This window comes from Trichoderma camerunense (genome assembly GCF_050948025.1).
Source record: "Trichoderma camerunense strain CBS 138272 chromosome Unknown V8C40scaffold_25, whole genome shotgun sequence".
Taxonomy (NCBI): domain Eukaryota; kingdom Fungi; phylum Ascomycota; class Sordariomycetes; order Hypocreales; family Hypocreaceae; genus Trichoderma; species Trichoderma camerunense.
The window spans coordinates 293,806-308,114 of NW_028145345.1; the positions used below are offsets into that span (position 1 = coordinate 293,806).

Genomic DNA, 14,309 nt, shown 5'->3' on the forward strand with positions numbered 1-14,309 from the left:
TCTCGTTGACACCCGCAATTAGGCCCGCCTAAAATACAGCTAAACGCAGCTAATCGTAGTTGCCGAACAGCTAACTAATGCAGTGTGCCAGACACCTATTACCCGTTCAGGCCTGGAGCCCAAGCAGAAATGCCAGACACCTACTTCCTGTTAAGATGTAGGGCTAGATGCAGAGCAGCAACCGGATTAGGAAATATTGAACTCGCAAGCCGCCCTACTTTAGTTGGCGATCATTCAGCTCGAGTTTGTGAGGTTCTGGAGGTTCTGAGTCGGGCGCAAACAAGGCTCAGAAATACAATGCTAACAGTATTCAGTTAAGAAGCCTATCAGGATGAGGAAGCGACAACATGTAACTCGTGAATTGATTGATTGAGGTCATTCCGACAAGGCAGCCGTTCAGCAGGAGTTGAGAAGGGAATTTTGGGCTTTGCTTACTCGAACGTCAAAGTTGTGCAATGCTTTAGCAGCACAAAACTTTTGAGCAATGACAATTTTGCGTCGTCTACAATAATAAATCTTCGAACTCTTAGGTAGTCCTCGGATTCAAGACGACGACATTACGAAAGTCGAAGACGAAATGGACTTTGTCAGTCTCTCGGAGCGGCCTTGTGGTGACCTGTCAAACTATTTTAGTGCTTGTGAAAAGAGGAAATCCCACATTTACTAGCGCTGGGAAGGATCGCGCCACTGCGGTCGCGCATTTGCTAGAACTGGAGAGTTCAGTACCAATAGCTTTGTCATGGGGGTCTTTAGCTCGGTTGGTAAGCGCTGTGATGGTGGTGAATAGTATCAAATGGAGGCTCGTGGTATAGACCTGTGTATTGATAATTGTGGTGTCATGTAAAGACTGATGGTTATAAGATATCGAGCATCCCCCGCCGAGTACAGTCATCACAATTCATTCTACAGGCAAACTTCATTCAGCATTGAGCTACCTTTTATTCAAGGTCAACCACATTACTCTTACATCGTCCATCCATATTATATAACTACATCAACAAGATGGCATCTTACGCAACTGCTGAGCCTCAGTTCATCGAGGCAAACGGCACGCGATTTGCCTATCTTCGCTTTGGCTCACCCGCCAAAAACACCACCCCTCTAGTGCTTCTTCAACACTTTCGAGGCACATTTGACCACTGGGACCCTGAATTGATTGATCCCATTGCGGCTAGCCGCGAAGTCATTCTCCTGGACAATTCTGGCGTTGGCAAGAGCAGCGGCACAGTCCCTGGCACCTATGCCGGATGGGGTGATAACGTGGCCCACGTTGTTAAGGCGCTTGGCATCCCTCAGATTGACTTGCTTGGCTTCTCCATGGGCGGCTTTGCAGCTCAGATGGTGGCGCTCAACCATCCCACTCTTGTTCGCAAGCTTATTCTGGCCGGAACTGGACCTAGTGCCGGTGAAGGTATTGAGGGTGGTGATCCGGTCATATTTGGGCGTCTTGCTTCAGCTTCAAACGACGCAGAAGAACAGAGTGGCTTCTTGGAGGGCTTTTACTCTCTGACTGCCAAGAAGCAATCCCAAGGCGGGGACTGGTGGAAGCGCATGACAACAGCTCGTCAAAACAGATCTGACTATCTTGGACCTGAAGGCACCAAGGCTCAGATTGACGCAGTTCTTCGTTGGACGAACCCTGAATATGCCTCTGAGGGTTCATACAACCGTCTGAGCGAGATCAAGATCCCCGTCCTCGTGGCCAACGGCGACAATGACATCATTATCCCCACAGTCAACAGCTGGATCATGTTCAAGAGACTGACCAACGCTGATGCCCATCTCCACTTATACCCGGATGTGGGACATGGGTTCTTGAACGAGTATGCAGGCCAGTTCTCCGGCCTTGTCAACCAATTCCTGGATGCTTGAGTGTGGAGTGGGGGTTCTTTGAAGGCGCGGGTCTATCTATTTATGGGTTGGGTGGTTACTGTTAGGTCTGGGTTATATATAGGCTTCATAGCTAAACTTATTTTCTAAGTTGAGAACTTCGTATGCTTCTATACAGCTTGCCCTTTATCCTTTGATAGTAACGTAATGCTTCTGTTAACATGAGAATAATACAGGACCCATATAGTTTCGTAAAGGTCACATATAATATCGCAATACATCAAATTGGCACTATTTTCTGACACATACGTCTTTTAGAATGCAACTTCTGTGTTATTGATAGTAATTTTGAAACGTTACCGAGGAGCGGAGTTGCAAACAACCGCTAGATGCTTAATTACTATGAGGGAATTTACTGACAGAATGCCCAATTCAATGAGATAGCTTGAAGGATTCGTTTCCTAGAAACAATTGAAGAGACTAGTTTGGACGATATGCAACTGCTCGAGAAGTAGGTTTAGTAATGACATCTCTTTCAACCCGAATTAGGCCATTGCTGCTAGTTCGAAGCAACTTCGCCCGACTGCAGACCTTTGGAGCTATTCAGCTCTGTTTAGCGGGATCCAACCCCCCTGTAGAGACTTTAGCTGCCATGCGACGCGGTTGCTCAATTAGGAAATTTTCTGAAGTTGATCCACCGATCCTTCGCGCCACAAGCGTCGTCTTTGTATGTCAGCACTCAACACTAACTGAATGCTAATGTCGCTTGGATGAAGACTGCGATCTGGAATGACACTGACAAATGTGACAGATAACTAACTATACAGCGCAATGGAATCAATTTAGCAAAGCTTCTAGGCTGATTAATTTGACGATAGACTCTCCGACGGCATTTCAAATCACAGAGATGAAAGACTTCAGTCGTGAAAGGAAATTGATAAATACTCCTATGATCCCCTACAATGGAAAGAGAAAAAATCACTTCATCACACACATCATCTACAAAGCACTTCATTACAACATCAAAACAATCATCTCTTATATATCTATATATCTACATCACTTACTATAAGCAATGGCTGCCAGTAACCTTATTGCCCTCACCGGAGCCACTGGTTTCCTCGGATTCAAAGTCCTCGTCACTGCTCTCAAGGCTGGCTACAATGTCCGCATCGTGGTCCGATCCGAAAGCAAGGCCGGCAAGGTTCTCAACTCGCCTTCTGTCAAGGCTTTGAACCCCAGCAAAGAGAAGCTCTCTGTCGTCGTGGTTGAGGATATGGAAGCCCCTGGCGCCTTCGATGAGGCAGTCAAGGGAGCGACCTATGTGATCCACTGCGCATCTCCCATTCCCACTTTCGGTGGTGAAGCTCCTCCTACCCCCGAGCAATATGACGAGTTCTTTGTTCAGGCTGCTCGCCGCTCGACAATTGGTCTCCTTGAAAGCAGCCGCAAGGCCGGCACTGTTAAGCGTATCGTTATTACCAGCTCTGGCGTCGCAAACACGCCCTTCCACTACTATCTCGGCCAGGGAGACGACAAGATCTTCGACGCTGACGGTCGCATTCCCGTCGACCAAGGTCCTTATGGATTTGAGTTCCAGGCTTACAGCGCCAGCAAGGCTGCTGCGTTGAACGACTCTGAGGCTTGGGTCAAGGATAACAAGCCCGGCTTTGACCTGATCAGCATTCTTCCTGGCTGGATCTTCGGTGCCGACGAGCTCGCTACCACTGTCAAGGATTTCGAGTCCAGCTCTACCAACTCAGTCCTGTTGAACTTCCTTCGTGGTGGTCAATCCGATATTCCATCAAACAGCAACTCAGTGCTCGTTGATGATGCCGCCCAGATTCATGTCTTGGCTCTTGATCCTAAGATCCCCGGTAACCAGGCATTCGTGGCCGCAGGAGATGGTATTGATGGTATGGTTTGGGAGAACGGTCTCAAGGTGATCCAGGAATCTTTCCCTGAAGCCATTTCTCAAGGACTTCTGAAGACAACTGGAAAGCAGCCGACCCTGACTATTCGCCTTGATGCTAAGAAGACTGAGGAGACCTTTGGTATTAAGTTGGCTGGGTTTGACGAGCAAGTTAAGAGTTTGGTGAGCCAGTACATCCAGGTTGCCAAGGCTTAAAAAAGAAACCAACTAGAACTACATTAGATCAACTGTTTTCTCAATCACAACTTGGAATTTACTTTAATCTCTACTACCATTCCTTATGTGATATTACCAAACTACGAGCTGTTCTTTACCCGAAGGACCCATAAACTCATGTTAGACAGCCGGTATAGTATCTGATTACCAGCTAACATGATATGGTTACAACCGTCGCCCAGCGCCTAAGCAGACCATTGCTAATAGTTCCTTATCGTGAAAGTTGCCCTTATTTTCCAGTTTGCCCTCAGATCTGTTGTCATCTGATAGTTTAAGGGCACATCGCTAATTCACCTTGCTTCTTATTTGTTATTTTCCGCGTCTATGATTGGATTGAGTACAATGTCAGCGCCACCGATATTTTCTGGTTCATCGGCCGTTGCCACTATTTTGTACTGTGCCATGCGTCTAATTTTATAATCATCAGGTACGTTTTCTTTACCATTTTGAACCCCAGCCAGAACCTCAAGCCGTGCCTGAACGTCTGGCAAATGCGGATTCAGTTCTAGGCATCTCTGAAAGGCTTCGTAAGCATCTCCGGCCTGGTTATTTGCATCATACTGTTCGTTTTCTATAAGCGATGTGGAATACTAAGCATGAATGATACTACGTACTAAGACGCCTAGATTATACCATGACTGGTAAATGAACTGGTTGAGCCGTATAGAGCGACAGAGAGCGTCGAGAGAATCGCGGAATTGGTGAATACAATAATACAAGTTGGCAATAGATATCCAAATTTGTGGAGACCGCGGCTTTCTGAATACAGCTTGTTGAAGGCAGGTGAAGACTTGGCGATAGTCCTGCCCAAGGATGAATATCTCTGCGAGAAGATACCAAGGGTCAACAGCTGTACTGTCTGCAAAGAGGATATTAGTCCAAAACTTTCCAGCCAAAAACATTTATTAGGCTTGAATCACGTACCTGAAGAAATAGCAATTTCCAAATGTCTTGTGGACGTTTCAAGTAAGGCCCGGTTTCCAGAGTTTTGTGCATCCTGAATTAATCGAAGGGCAAGAAAGGTATTAGCGGCCGGGTCCATGGGGTCTGTACTCAATATCGTCTCGGCAGTATTTATATCGCGAATTGGCTCTGAGCGCTCGCGTATTTGGACCCGACGGAAGTGGTGCAAGTCGCTATCTAGTTGCATCGAAGGCAATTCCGGACCTAATGAGGGGGTTTTGTCTGGCAACGTGTTCACTGTATCAAGTAGTCTTACAACTGGCTCGACAATGCGTTTGTGTCTGCCTACCCACCGCCCGCAGGTGGCACTTAGTGGGATACCATTAGTTCCTCCATAATATCATAAGCATTAACTTGCAATATATGCTTACCAAGGTTTGTCACGATGTTTTGCTGGAGTCCTTGAGTTCACATCACTACATTCGAGACATGTCTCTGTAGAAGCACCGGCTCCAGTAACTACCATCGCCTGCTCAATGTGAAGTCCTGGTTTGATGGCTCTCGCCCAGTTGAATTCCCCAAGCTCTGTTCCGTCTTTTGCCATAGTGAGGGCAAATTGCATCGTACTAGTTCGATTCGCCCCTGGTCGATCCTTTGTGTAGACTACAGTTGAAAGCAAATTATAGAAGGACTGGTCGCGTTAGCCTTTCTGTGTTGAGCTGAAAGGGCCAAATCACTAACCCTCCAATCTTGGCAGGCTTGTATCGGTAGAGCCCAACTCTCGCCCAAAGCATCATCTAGTCGTACAATGTCAAGGGTAAGATGAAGCGGAATGGCCTCGATAGCACGGATGATTCGCTTCATCTGGGAGGCTATATTGAGTAATGCGCGGCTGCATCAAGTCAGTGATGAGATATGTTCAAATAACAGGCCGAGAGGCGATTCAACCCACGTATTTTGACCTATAGCCTCCAGGATGTCCCTGGAATATGCGGCCAAGCTAAGACATTAATTAGTAAATTTGAACACTGAATAGTTTGTCATCACATTACAGAACAAAGAGCTCTTTGATATCTCGCATCAAAGACAATAATCTCTTGACAGCGCGTCTCATAGAAGTCGTGTGCAGAGAGAGTGTACCAGAAACTTTGACACCAATCTGAGAAAGGAAGCCAACATGAGATGTAACAACTGCTAACCCATGCTCCAGCATCCGTGCTTGCTCTGATTGTTTCTTCTCATTCATGATCGTTGTGAACTTCAGGTCAGCGATCGTGTCTGGCATTGTCGACACCAGGCTCAATATTGTGGAGGTTTGCTTGATAAGGGCATCAGAATGGGTTTTTATAAGTGTTGATTGGGCATTTCCGATACCCTGAACGCAATCTGTGAGCTGTCTTATTTGAGCTCTGCCATAACATCAGCTTGCATCCGACCACGTATGGATGAACATGCATACAATGACTGGGCAATAAGGAGCATGTTGATGGCCACTGTTTCCGACGTTATAGTAATGCGAACCTCATCAATATCTTGCTTGGCTATCATCGACCAATGAATCCGGGTCCCAATGTTGCTCAAACTCTTCGATGTGCGAAAGTGCCCCAGGCTGGATTCCTTGGTCTGCATTTTGTTAACCAGCGCTTGTAGAGGTGTCAGGCAGTGCATAACAATGGCTCTGACGCGTTCAAGGGTTTCGCGATGAGCGTCATTCTGTGGAATCAGGCGAAGGGCATGCCTCATAGCATTTTGCAGAAGATCAATCTCTGCACCGAGTTGTTGGAAGTGCGCCGGCGCATTCTTAAAGTTCCGCAATTCGATCGCTATTCGTTCGAAGAGACCCAATACAGCAATGATATCGCTGACAGCGTACCCGTACGAATATGACATCGTGGAATCTGCAGGATCCCTAGGCTGTGGTTTAGTTGTTCCTCAAACTAAGCGCCAACGCTGGGCGACAAGTCCAGTCATCTAGAGACGTCTCAAATACGTGACCAAATCTCGCTCATAGGCCGGCGCAGCTAAGTATAGCTATGGACTCGTTGCTTACTGGTGCCGATCGGAGAAGATACACTTCAACACAGAGTCCTTTGTGGTGGACGGCATAAACCACAGAAAACTGAGTGTATTTAGGCTGTGGTGCAATTGAGCTACAGAAACAGCTGGTGGGCGATAGATGCAGGCGGCGGTTAGGCTGATTCTGGCGTGTTAGAATATGTCGCGGCTGCGGGGAATCTGCCTTGGCTAAGAACGAGGGTGAAAACACCAATTGGGTACGATGAGGCTGTGAGGCTGTGACCTCCTAGTCAGTCATTAACTCATGGTCAATGAGCTTCATCCTTCTTCTTCAACGTTACGTTGCCTTTGTGTCTGCTGTCAATTTTTTCTTTAATTGAATGCATTGATCTGAGTTAGATGGTGCAGTCGTGAATTAAGAGGTAATCCAGTGTAGAAGTTGAAGCGATTGTTTGAAACCGGGTATTCGATTTATTATGGGCAAGTTCACTAACTGGGATAGTGTACTCTATTCAGTCTCAGGACATCAAATTCTATATAAAACTGACAACAAACTCAATGATATCATCTTCAAATCATACTCTCATCCATCTTTTCGTCATTAATAGATACCTACCTAATAGCCATAGTACTTGACCTCGATGGCTTTTGGTCGCTGGAAAGGTGGAATCATCTTCAGTGCCGCCAATTCCTCAAAAGTCTTAAAGATTGACTCGTGAGTGTCAATGAATCCATTCCATCCCAGCTTTCGGCTCTTATTCATGCTGTACAAAAATAAAACGGTTAGCTTTTTTGCATCTTCTAGAGGCTGTATTGTTGGATATGTCTTACCTCAAGCTCCTTCCCCATGGTCCAAGAATTTCACCATCCAACAAGCCAAATATGTCTTGCACCTTGTCAAATGGATCGGGCTTCGGAGCCAAGTTGTGTCGTGCCTTCAATGTCTCCCATGCCTTTCTGACTTCGGGTTTGTGCGCCCATGCCTCGAAGCTTCGGGCGATTCTAATCCTGCCAGCGGGCCCAAAGCCTCTCGGGGGAGGGGAGATGGGCATGTCGACAATTTGAAACTTGGCGTCATCGACCTCTGCAGTCCCATATGGAATGCCGTAAGCAGCAGCAAGCACAGGCCAAAACTTGCCGTAGCTGAAAGAGCCGCCATCGGAAATATTCAGAGCCTCGTTAGCAGTGGATGGCGTAAGGACCGTCCACTCAGCGTGGTAGCTGATCAAAAGCGCAGATGACAAGGGCTTCTCAGCGTCCCAGGCTGCGGTGTCACCAGGGAACTCAAGTGGCTGTCCAAGCTCCTTCTGAATTGCAGCATACAGAGCCAGTCCATTAGCAATGTTCATTGCTGCATCAGGCACAGCACCAATGATGAACAAGGGCCGAGTGACATTCCACTCAGTGCCATTTTCACGCGTCCATTTCCAGAGAAGATCTTCCTGAGGGTAATAGAAATTGGGTTTGGCAAGGAAACGAGGATCTGACTCCTCCATTGGATTCAGAGGGGGCCCAAGATGAACGGAATAGTGCTTAGCACCCGTCTGGAGAAGGAATCTCTTCGGGATCTTTTGAGCCAGAGTCAATGCAGACAGGAAATTGGACAAAAGAAGCACTGGTGTTGTTAGAATGGTAAAACGCGGTGGTCGGTCAGAGGGTGTACTCACTGTTTAATCGCTCCATCTCGGCGTCGTCAGACCAGACACCCTCGCCTTCCTTGGGAGGGGCCTGAATGTAAGAAGTAAAAAAGACATAATCCCTGCCGTGAACAGTCAGTCACTGCTTCCGATCTTGTTTCGTTCTCAGGAGATTTTAGGCGTTTACTTACACTTTCGGGACCTGCTCTTTCAGCTGTTGCGCAATCTCTTCGGGAGACGCAAGAAAGTCAATGGCCAGATACTTGACATTTCCTGGGATGCGAACACTTGGAGGCTTTCGGCTTAAGGCATAAATCGTTCCCCAGCGCTCTGGTGCCTCAGCGAGGACCCGGAGCATATGAGCTCCAGTAATGCCATTGGCGCCGGTAACGATGGCAGAGTATTTTTTGCCCTCGGCCTCGGGGAAAGTTGGGAGTCCATAGAATTCCTCTTTCGAGGTGACGCTATAAGTTTTGACGCCGGCGGAAGACATTTTGAATGTTGTTTGAGCAATTGAGCAATTGTTTGAGTAGAAGTTGGTCGTATGATTGAAGATGGATGATGATTAAATTAATGATGCAATGCTGCTATAAGTGACTGCAGGCTATGATGAAACTGATGATGCGATTTGATGCAACCGCCAGAATACAGACAGATACTTATACGTTTGAACAAAACCAGAAAGACGAGGGGGGGAAAGACACTTGCTTAGCAATGATGGAATTTCTAAGCTGGAGAGAAGTACAATCTTCAAGTTACGAATTTTCATACAAGCGGATTATATATTAACAATCTAGAAGCTCATGCACCGTGATTGCTAACAACCACCCACATGGCCTCAACTATCTAGAACCCAGAGGATTCATGACGCCCTACTCCACACACGCTGTCTTTTCATTTCTCAGTTCAGTAAATGCCTTACCACTAGCGCATGAAAGGTGCCAGGTCTAACTGCAACCGGCACAGCTCACCTTCAGTTAATCTGCAGCATTCCAGCACACCATCACGGCGCAAAGACACCCCGGAGCTCCCGAACCAGTTGCAAAGACAGTTTTCGGACGCTAGGAAACGGCTATTTGGCCACGTTGCAACCAACTGGAAGCTTCAGAGGTGTCATTATCGCAACTGAAGTTTACCGGACACACAGGAATCGAAACCTAGCCAAGTAGCACGTACGAGTAAGACATTGAACCATGGAATGTGTGTTGAGAATGGCGGGGTAATTCTGTGTTCTGTAGCCACGAACTTGCGCAAAAATATGTACCTACAGGTTATTACAGGTATTAAGGTGCTGAAGACTTCGAAAGTACAGGGATGGCTGTTATAGACACATGCATCAATACTTGGCTTCTTAGTTCTTTAATATGGATAGTGTATTCTAGTTTTACAATGTTGTATTAGGATCAAAGTGATCAATTGACTATTCAAGTAGCTTTATCGTGTATTTAACCGCTCGCAATGACAACTATCTAATGGATTCTATTTGCTATAAACAATTTACTCCTCTGCCACCAAGACGCCACGGTACCTCATCTTTCCCTCCCGCAGCGCCTTCATCGAATCTTCTACACCCTGTGTGTTCAAAGGCCACTTCATGATCACAGGCTTGATCCCGTGCTGCACTGCAAAGTCGAGCATTTTTCGGATTTCCGCGCGTGGAGCACCACCCGAGCCCTGGATGCTGATGCCTTTCGCCAGCATGGGCAGCATTGGCACGGGAGATGAGTCAAAGCTGACAATCAGGTTGTAAATCTTGCCGCCAACAGCAGTGAGCTGAATCATTCTGTATCTACTTGTTAGTAACATTTCATACCCATTTTCTCAATGCTATGGCTTGAACGTACCGGGCAAAATCTGGCTGGGCGTTTCCGCAGAGGAGCATATGCTTGACAGGCTCGATTCCTTCCAGAGAAGAATCCGCAGTCAGAACGTGGTATTCACTGGCGCCAAGTTTCATTGCATCCTCTCTCTTAGACTCGCTGCTAGAGAAGACAACCACCTTGCAGCCCATCTTGGCTCCAAACTGGATCGCCAAGTGTCCAAGGCCACCGACACCAAGGACGCCGACACGATCAGTTGCTTTGATGCCATAGAGAGCAAAAGGTGACCAAACTGTAGCACCCCCACACATGAGTGGAGCGGCATCGGCGCTGTCAAGACCCTCGGGAATCTTGTGAAGTGAGTCGGCATCCCAGACGGCATGGCTAGCAAAAGAGCCAACATCATGGTCGTGAGTGCCATACTCTGTCTTTTCGGCGCAATAAAAGTCCATTCCTACACGTTCAATTAGATATACTTGAACAATTGTGCGGGGAGAAGTATGGAATACCCACCAGTAAGGCAGGCCTCACAGTGGCCGCAAGTCTTGTGAACCCATCCAAATCCGACACGGTCGCCAACCTTGACGGAAGTGACATCTGGGCCAACAGCCTGAACGATACCAACGCCCTCATGGCCTAGGGCCAAACCGGCGTGGAGGTAATGTTCATCTGTGCCGCACAAGCCAGAGTGTGTGATCTTGAGATAGGCTTCGTTGCGACCGAGTTGACGGCTGCTGGTGTCTTGGACAATCTTTCCGCTTTTGGAACCACGCTGGACGGTAAATGTGACGCTCATGTTGATGTTAATATGTAATAATTTTTTCTGTTACAAAAAGTATAGGATTGTTTGATACTGGATATGTGATGTTGAAGAGACTTGTAATGATGAGAAGAAAGAAGGAACCATGATGCGAGGGAATGTGAACAGTTAATATACTAACTAATACAAGGCTCAGAAGAAGTTGAAGATTCAGCTTTCAACTGAGGCAAATAGCTCATCACAGCTTTGCCGACAGCTAATGCCTCACAACTCGATGCATTTCTAACGAGGTTGGGCATTTACGAGATTAGGAGAAGTTGGAGGAACTCGGCGTCATGGCTGCCGCAGAAGCAGCAGCTAGCAAATCCTTCAAAATTGACTTACAAAGACGCCCAATTAATAGCGTGAAATGTCAGTTGGAAGTTAAAATTATAGTTAAACATAAGAGACTGAGAAACTAATGGAACAACGGCTGGGTTGCTTCCTTTGTAAACGTGTTCTTGGATGCTGAGTTTGACCGGCAACTAGCGATGATCCGGTGGGGATCGTGGCAAAAGTCCAGGCGCCATGGCATAGCGTTATCTCGATGGGGAAAACTTGGAGATGGCTGTGGAGTGAAGCTAATGCGTAGCGGTTTCTGAAAGAGGAAATCTTTCGAAGAGTCGTGCTAATGCATGGCGTCGCCCTAGTCGGGTAGGGTCGTGAGAGCTGCTTGTCAGCCTCCACTAGCGAACGGTAGAAACCGAGGACATCGCCTTGTTGTGGAACGGATTAGACTTGTAGAAGAGTTCACGTAATCAAGGGGCCAGTAAGCAGTAATGAAGAGCGTAGCTATCCACAGAGCAAGTGAATTTGTCAGAAACGATGTGAAACGAGATCTTGGTAACAAGTGATACGGTAGATGGAAAAGCAGGTTGCCCTATCCGCTTTTAGACCCACCGATCCGTATTCACAGCATTCCCAATTTTGTAATCGAATCTGGTTCAAGACTCCACTCGAGATCAAGTTGCAAAGGCTATGTCACGGAATATCCCGTCAATCATCACGATTCTCCTTACAGGAACTATCTCTTCTCTCTCCTTATGGTAGAGCACAAGATTATCACAGTACTAATCATTGATCCTCTAGGGTACGTCGGCGGAATTGGTCGTGCCGTGCTTGACACCATCATGTAACATGAGCTCCTTCAGCTCACGATTTCTCCGCATTGAGCTGGATTGGCCAGTCATGATCCAAAAAGGCAATAGGAGCTAGGATTTAGATCCATAGAAACATCTTGACGAAGCCTGAAACTCTTGCCCATGGTATTGGTGGAACTTCTGCGCTCTTCCTCGTATCGCATCCATCTGTTAGCAAACAGATATATGTTGTTTTCCCGAAATGCCGTTGGATGCTAAAGTCTAGTGATGATGACAAGGATCTTACATATTACAAGTAACACAAGAAACTACCTCTTGGGGAGGAAGGTTTCCTGCCCGATCAGGAGTCATCTCGCGCCCATCTAGCTGAGGAGAAGGGGGTTTCATTGGTCCAGCTCTTGAGAAATTGTGAAGCTAGAAGCCGAGACTATGCAAGATTTGACAGATCGTCTGTTGTCACTGGAGCCGAATGAGTTGCATACGCCCGATGTTAATGTATATGCTTGGAATAGTATTTTCTGTATCTAATATAGGGTGCACTATCTACGTGCAGTCTATATGCATGCATGGCATTCTTCGTAACTCGTTTATGAACTATCCATCTACTAAAATATTACTTCTTAACCATAGACTCGCTTGAATGTCTCCTTAACAGACTCCGGTCGGAATGAGAATATGTCATTGTCCAGCTCGCCAGGTACGATTCCGTTTCCGGAGGCAGCCAGGGGCTTGACCGACCACATCAGCTCGGCGACTTCGTCACCACTCTTTCGGGCTTCGTCTTGCTTTGCAGCAGCCTCGGCAGGATCCAGATATGTGCACTTGTACTTGGCTCCCTGAACCTCGCCCAGGTCATCGATGAACTTTTGCCAGGTAGTCCGCTCTCCAGTCACTCGGATTTCGCGCTTTTGAACTCCGGGAGTAAGAGGCAGCTGGATAGACTCGACAGTATACCTCGCAATGCTAAAGTGAAGAATCTCCTGGTTAGCAAGGTTTATCCCATGTGAACTGAACTGTAGCCGAATTAAACTTACTCAGGAATAGAAGTCACGGAGATCTGCGCATCAGGGCGTCCATATGTGTTTGCAACATGAGCTTCGACATCCACACCGTAGAATGGATCTGCGGCCCACTCGGTGAAGATGCCGGTCAGCATGAGCGTGTAGTGAAAGTCGGGGTTCTCCTTTGCCTTGGCCGCGAGATGATCGCGAGTCACTCGCTTATCACGAAAGTAGCGGAATGTCTTGAGACTGTCCTGGGCGACGTCTGATCCAAATTCCGACGGGTAAAAGTGACGAACTCCGCCTGCGATGGCAGATTCGATCATTGCCGGCTGGAGTCTCATGATAGCATTGCCCGCCAGAGATACAACGACTTCAAAGCCTAATTATCCGTCAATCCACTACGCTCTCTTTAACTGATTGATACGGTAAAAACACACCCTCATAGGACTTGGGGTCCAAAAAGGAGCCAGTCACAACTTCGATACCTTGAGCTGCGGCGTCGGAAAACTTGGACACTTTGGCGGGATCCGCCAGGATGCCAACCCTGGAAAAGTGAGATTTTTGCTTGATGAACTCTTCCACCAGAGGCCTTCCGAATGCGCCACCAGCGCCAATGATAAGGACCGAGGGGGCCATTGTTATGGTCTTTTTGACTTGAAACAAGACTTTAAGTCGTGAGAAATGATTCAGATGGAAGATGTGCTTGTTTATATTTTTAGTTTAAACAATGAAGAGCTACCTTGTCTCTGTCTAAATACTCGAATGGACACACCATGCACATACTACCATTTTCCTATTGTGACAACTTTCCATGAAGAACGGGATCGCTGCCAAAGCAAGGCGCCGCTTTGCTCACTAATGAGATGCTGAGAAATTTAGACTTTGGCCTGCCAGCTCAACTCGCATGGCTTCGATCACGGCCGGGATTTGAGCTGCCGAATTAATCAGCGGCTGTCCCGCCAAGAGACATGCAACACACCACCCCATTTAGTCCAGAACTAGTGCTGGCTTCTGCTTATCGACTAAATTGCTGCAGGGTTTTGGATCACCC

The 14,309-nt window shown here is 47.2% G+C and overlaps 6 protein-coding genes across 6 annotated transcripts; 2 read left to right on the forward strand and 4 right to left on the reverse strand.

Moving 5' to 3' along the window:
• Positions 1–819: 819 nt before the first annotated feature.
• On the forward strand, positions 820–1,988 carry V8C40DRAFT_257666 (alpha/beta fold hydrolase). The gene has a single exon (XM_083218543.1). The coding sequence runs from the start codon at positions 1,003–1,005 to the stop codon at positions 1,870–1,872; it is 870 nt and encodes a 289-aa protein (XP_083067946.1). The 5' UTR covers positions 820–1,002; the 3' UTR covers positions 1,873–1,988.
• A 917-nt stretch (positions 1,989–2,905) lies between these two features.
• V8C40DRAFT_283846 (NAD(P)-binding protein) lies at positions 2,906–3,958 on the forward strand (the record flags this gene model as incomplete). Its single annotated transcript, XM_083222045.1, has 1 exon — positions 2,906–3,958. One exon carries the CDS (start codon positions 2,906–2,908, stop codon positions 3,956–3,958), a length of 1,053 nt encoding a protein of 350 aa, XP_083067947.1.
• Positions 3,959–4,019: 61 nt separating this feature from the next.
• On the reverse strand, positions 4,020–7,045 carry V8C40DRAFT_257667 (tetratricopeptide repeat protein). The gene is made up of 8 exons (XM_083218544.1): positions 6,342–7,045; positions 5,935–6,291; positions 5,835–5,882; positions 5,624–5,774; positions 5,314–5,573; positions 4,904–5,250; positions 4,594–4,838; positions 4,020–4,539 (listed from the first exon to the last, which is right to left on the reverse strand). The coding sequence occupies exons 1-8, from the start codon at positions 6,770–6,772 to the stop codon at positions 4,282–4,284; spliced, it is 2,097 nt and encodes a 698-aa protein (XP_083067948.1). The 5' UTR covers positions 6,773–7,045; the 3' UTR covers positions 4,020–4,281.
• A 469-nt stretch (positions 7,046–7,514) lies between these two features.
• V8C40DRAFT_278073 (SDR family oxidoreductase) lies at positions 7,515–9,028 on the reverse strand (the record flags this gene model as incomplete). The annotated part of the gene is made up of 4 exons (XM_083221030.1): positions 7,515–7,662; positions 7,730–8,513; positions 8,566–8,657; positions 8,727–9,028. 4 exons carry the CDS (start codon positions 9,026–9,028, stop codon positions 7,515–7,517), a joined length of 1,326 nt encoding a protein of 441 aa, XP_083067949.1.
• Positions 9,029–10,032: 1,004 nt separating this feature from the next.
• On the reverse strand, positions 10,033–11,151 carry V8C40DRAFT_283849 (NAD(P)-dependent alcohol dehydrogenase; the record flags this gene model as incomplete). Its single annotated transcript, XM_083222046.1, has 3 exons — positions 10,033–10,318; positions 10,380–10,809; positions 10,869–11,151. The coding sequence occupies 3 exons, from the start codon at positions 11,149–11,151 to the stop codon at positions 10,033–10,035; spliced, it is 999 nt and encodes a 332-aa protein (XP_083067950.1).
• Positions 11,152–12,874: 1,723 nt separating this feature from the next.
• Positions 12,875–13,894, reverse strand: V8C40DRAFT_283850 (NAD(P)-binding protein; the record flags this gene model as incomplete). The annotated part of the gene is made up of 3 exons (XM_083222047.1): positions 12,875–13,217; positions 13,289–13,637; positions 13,696–13,894. 3 exons carry the CDS (start codon positions 13,892–13,894, stop codon positions 12,875–12,877), a joined length of 891 nt encoding a protein of 296 aa, XP_083067951.1.
• Between the last annotated feature and the right edge of the window lie 415 nt (positions 13,895–14,309).

Coding starts and splice junctions, on each gene's coding strand:
- V8C40DRAFT_257666 (XM_083218543.1), top strand. CDS start 1,003: ATGGCATCTTACGCAACTGCTGAGCCTCAGTTCATCGAGGCAAACGGC.
- V8C40DRAFT_257667 (XM_083218544.1), bottom strand. CDS start 6,772: ATGTCATATTCGTACGGGTACGCTGTCAGCGATATCATTGCTGTATTG. Junction 5,251..5,313: donor AAACATCGTGACAAACCTTG/GTAAGCATATAT, acceptor TATCCCACTAAG/TGCCACCTGCGGGCGGTGGG. Junction 4,839..4,903: donor GGAAATTGCTATTTCTTCAG/GTACGTGATTCA, acceptor TCCTCTTTGCAG/ACAGTACAGCTGTTGACCCT.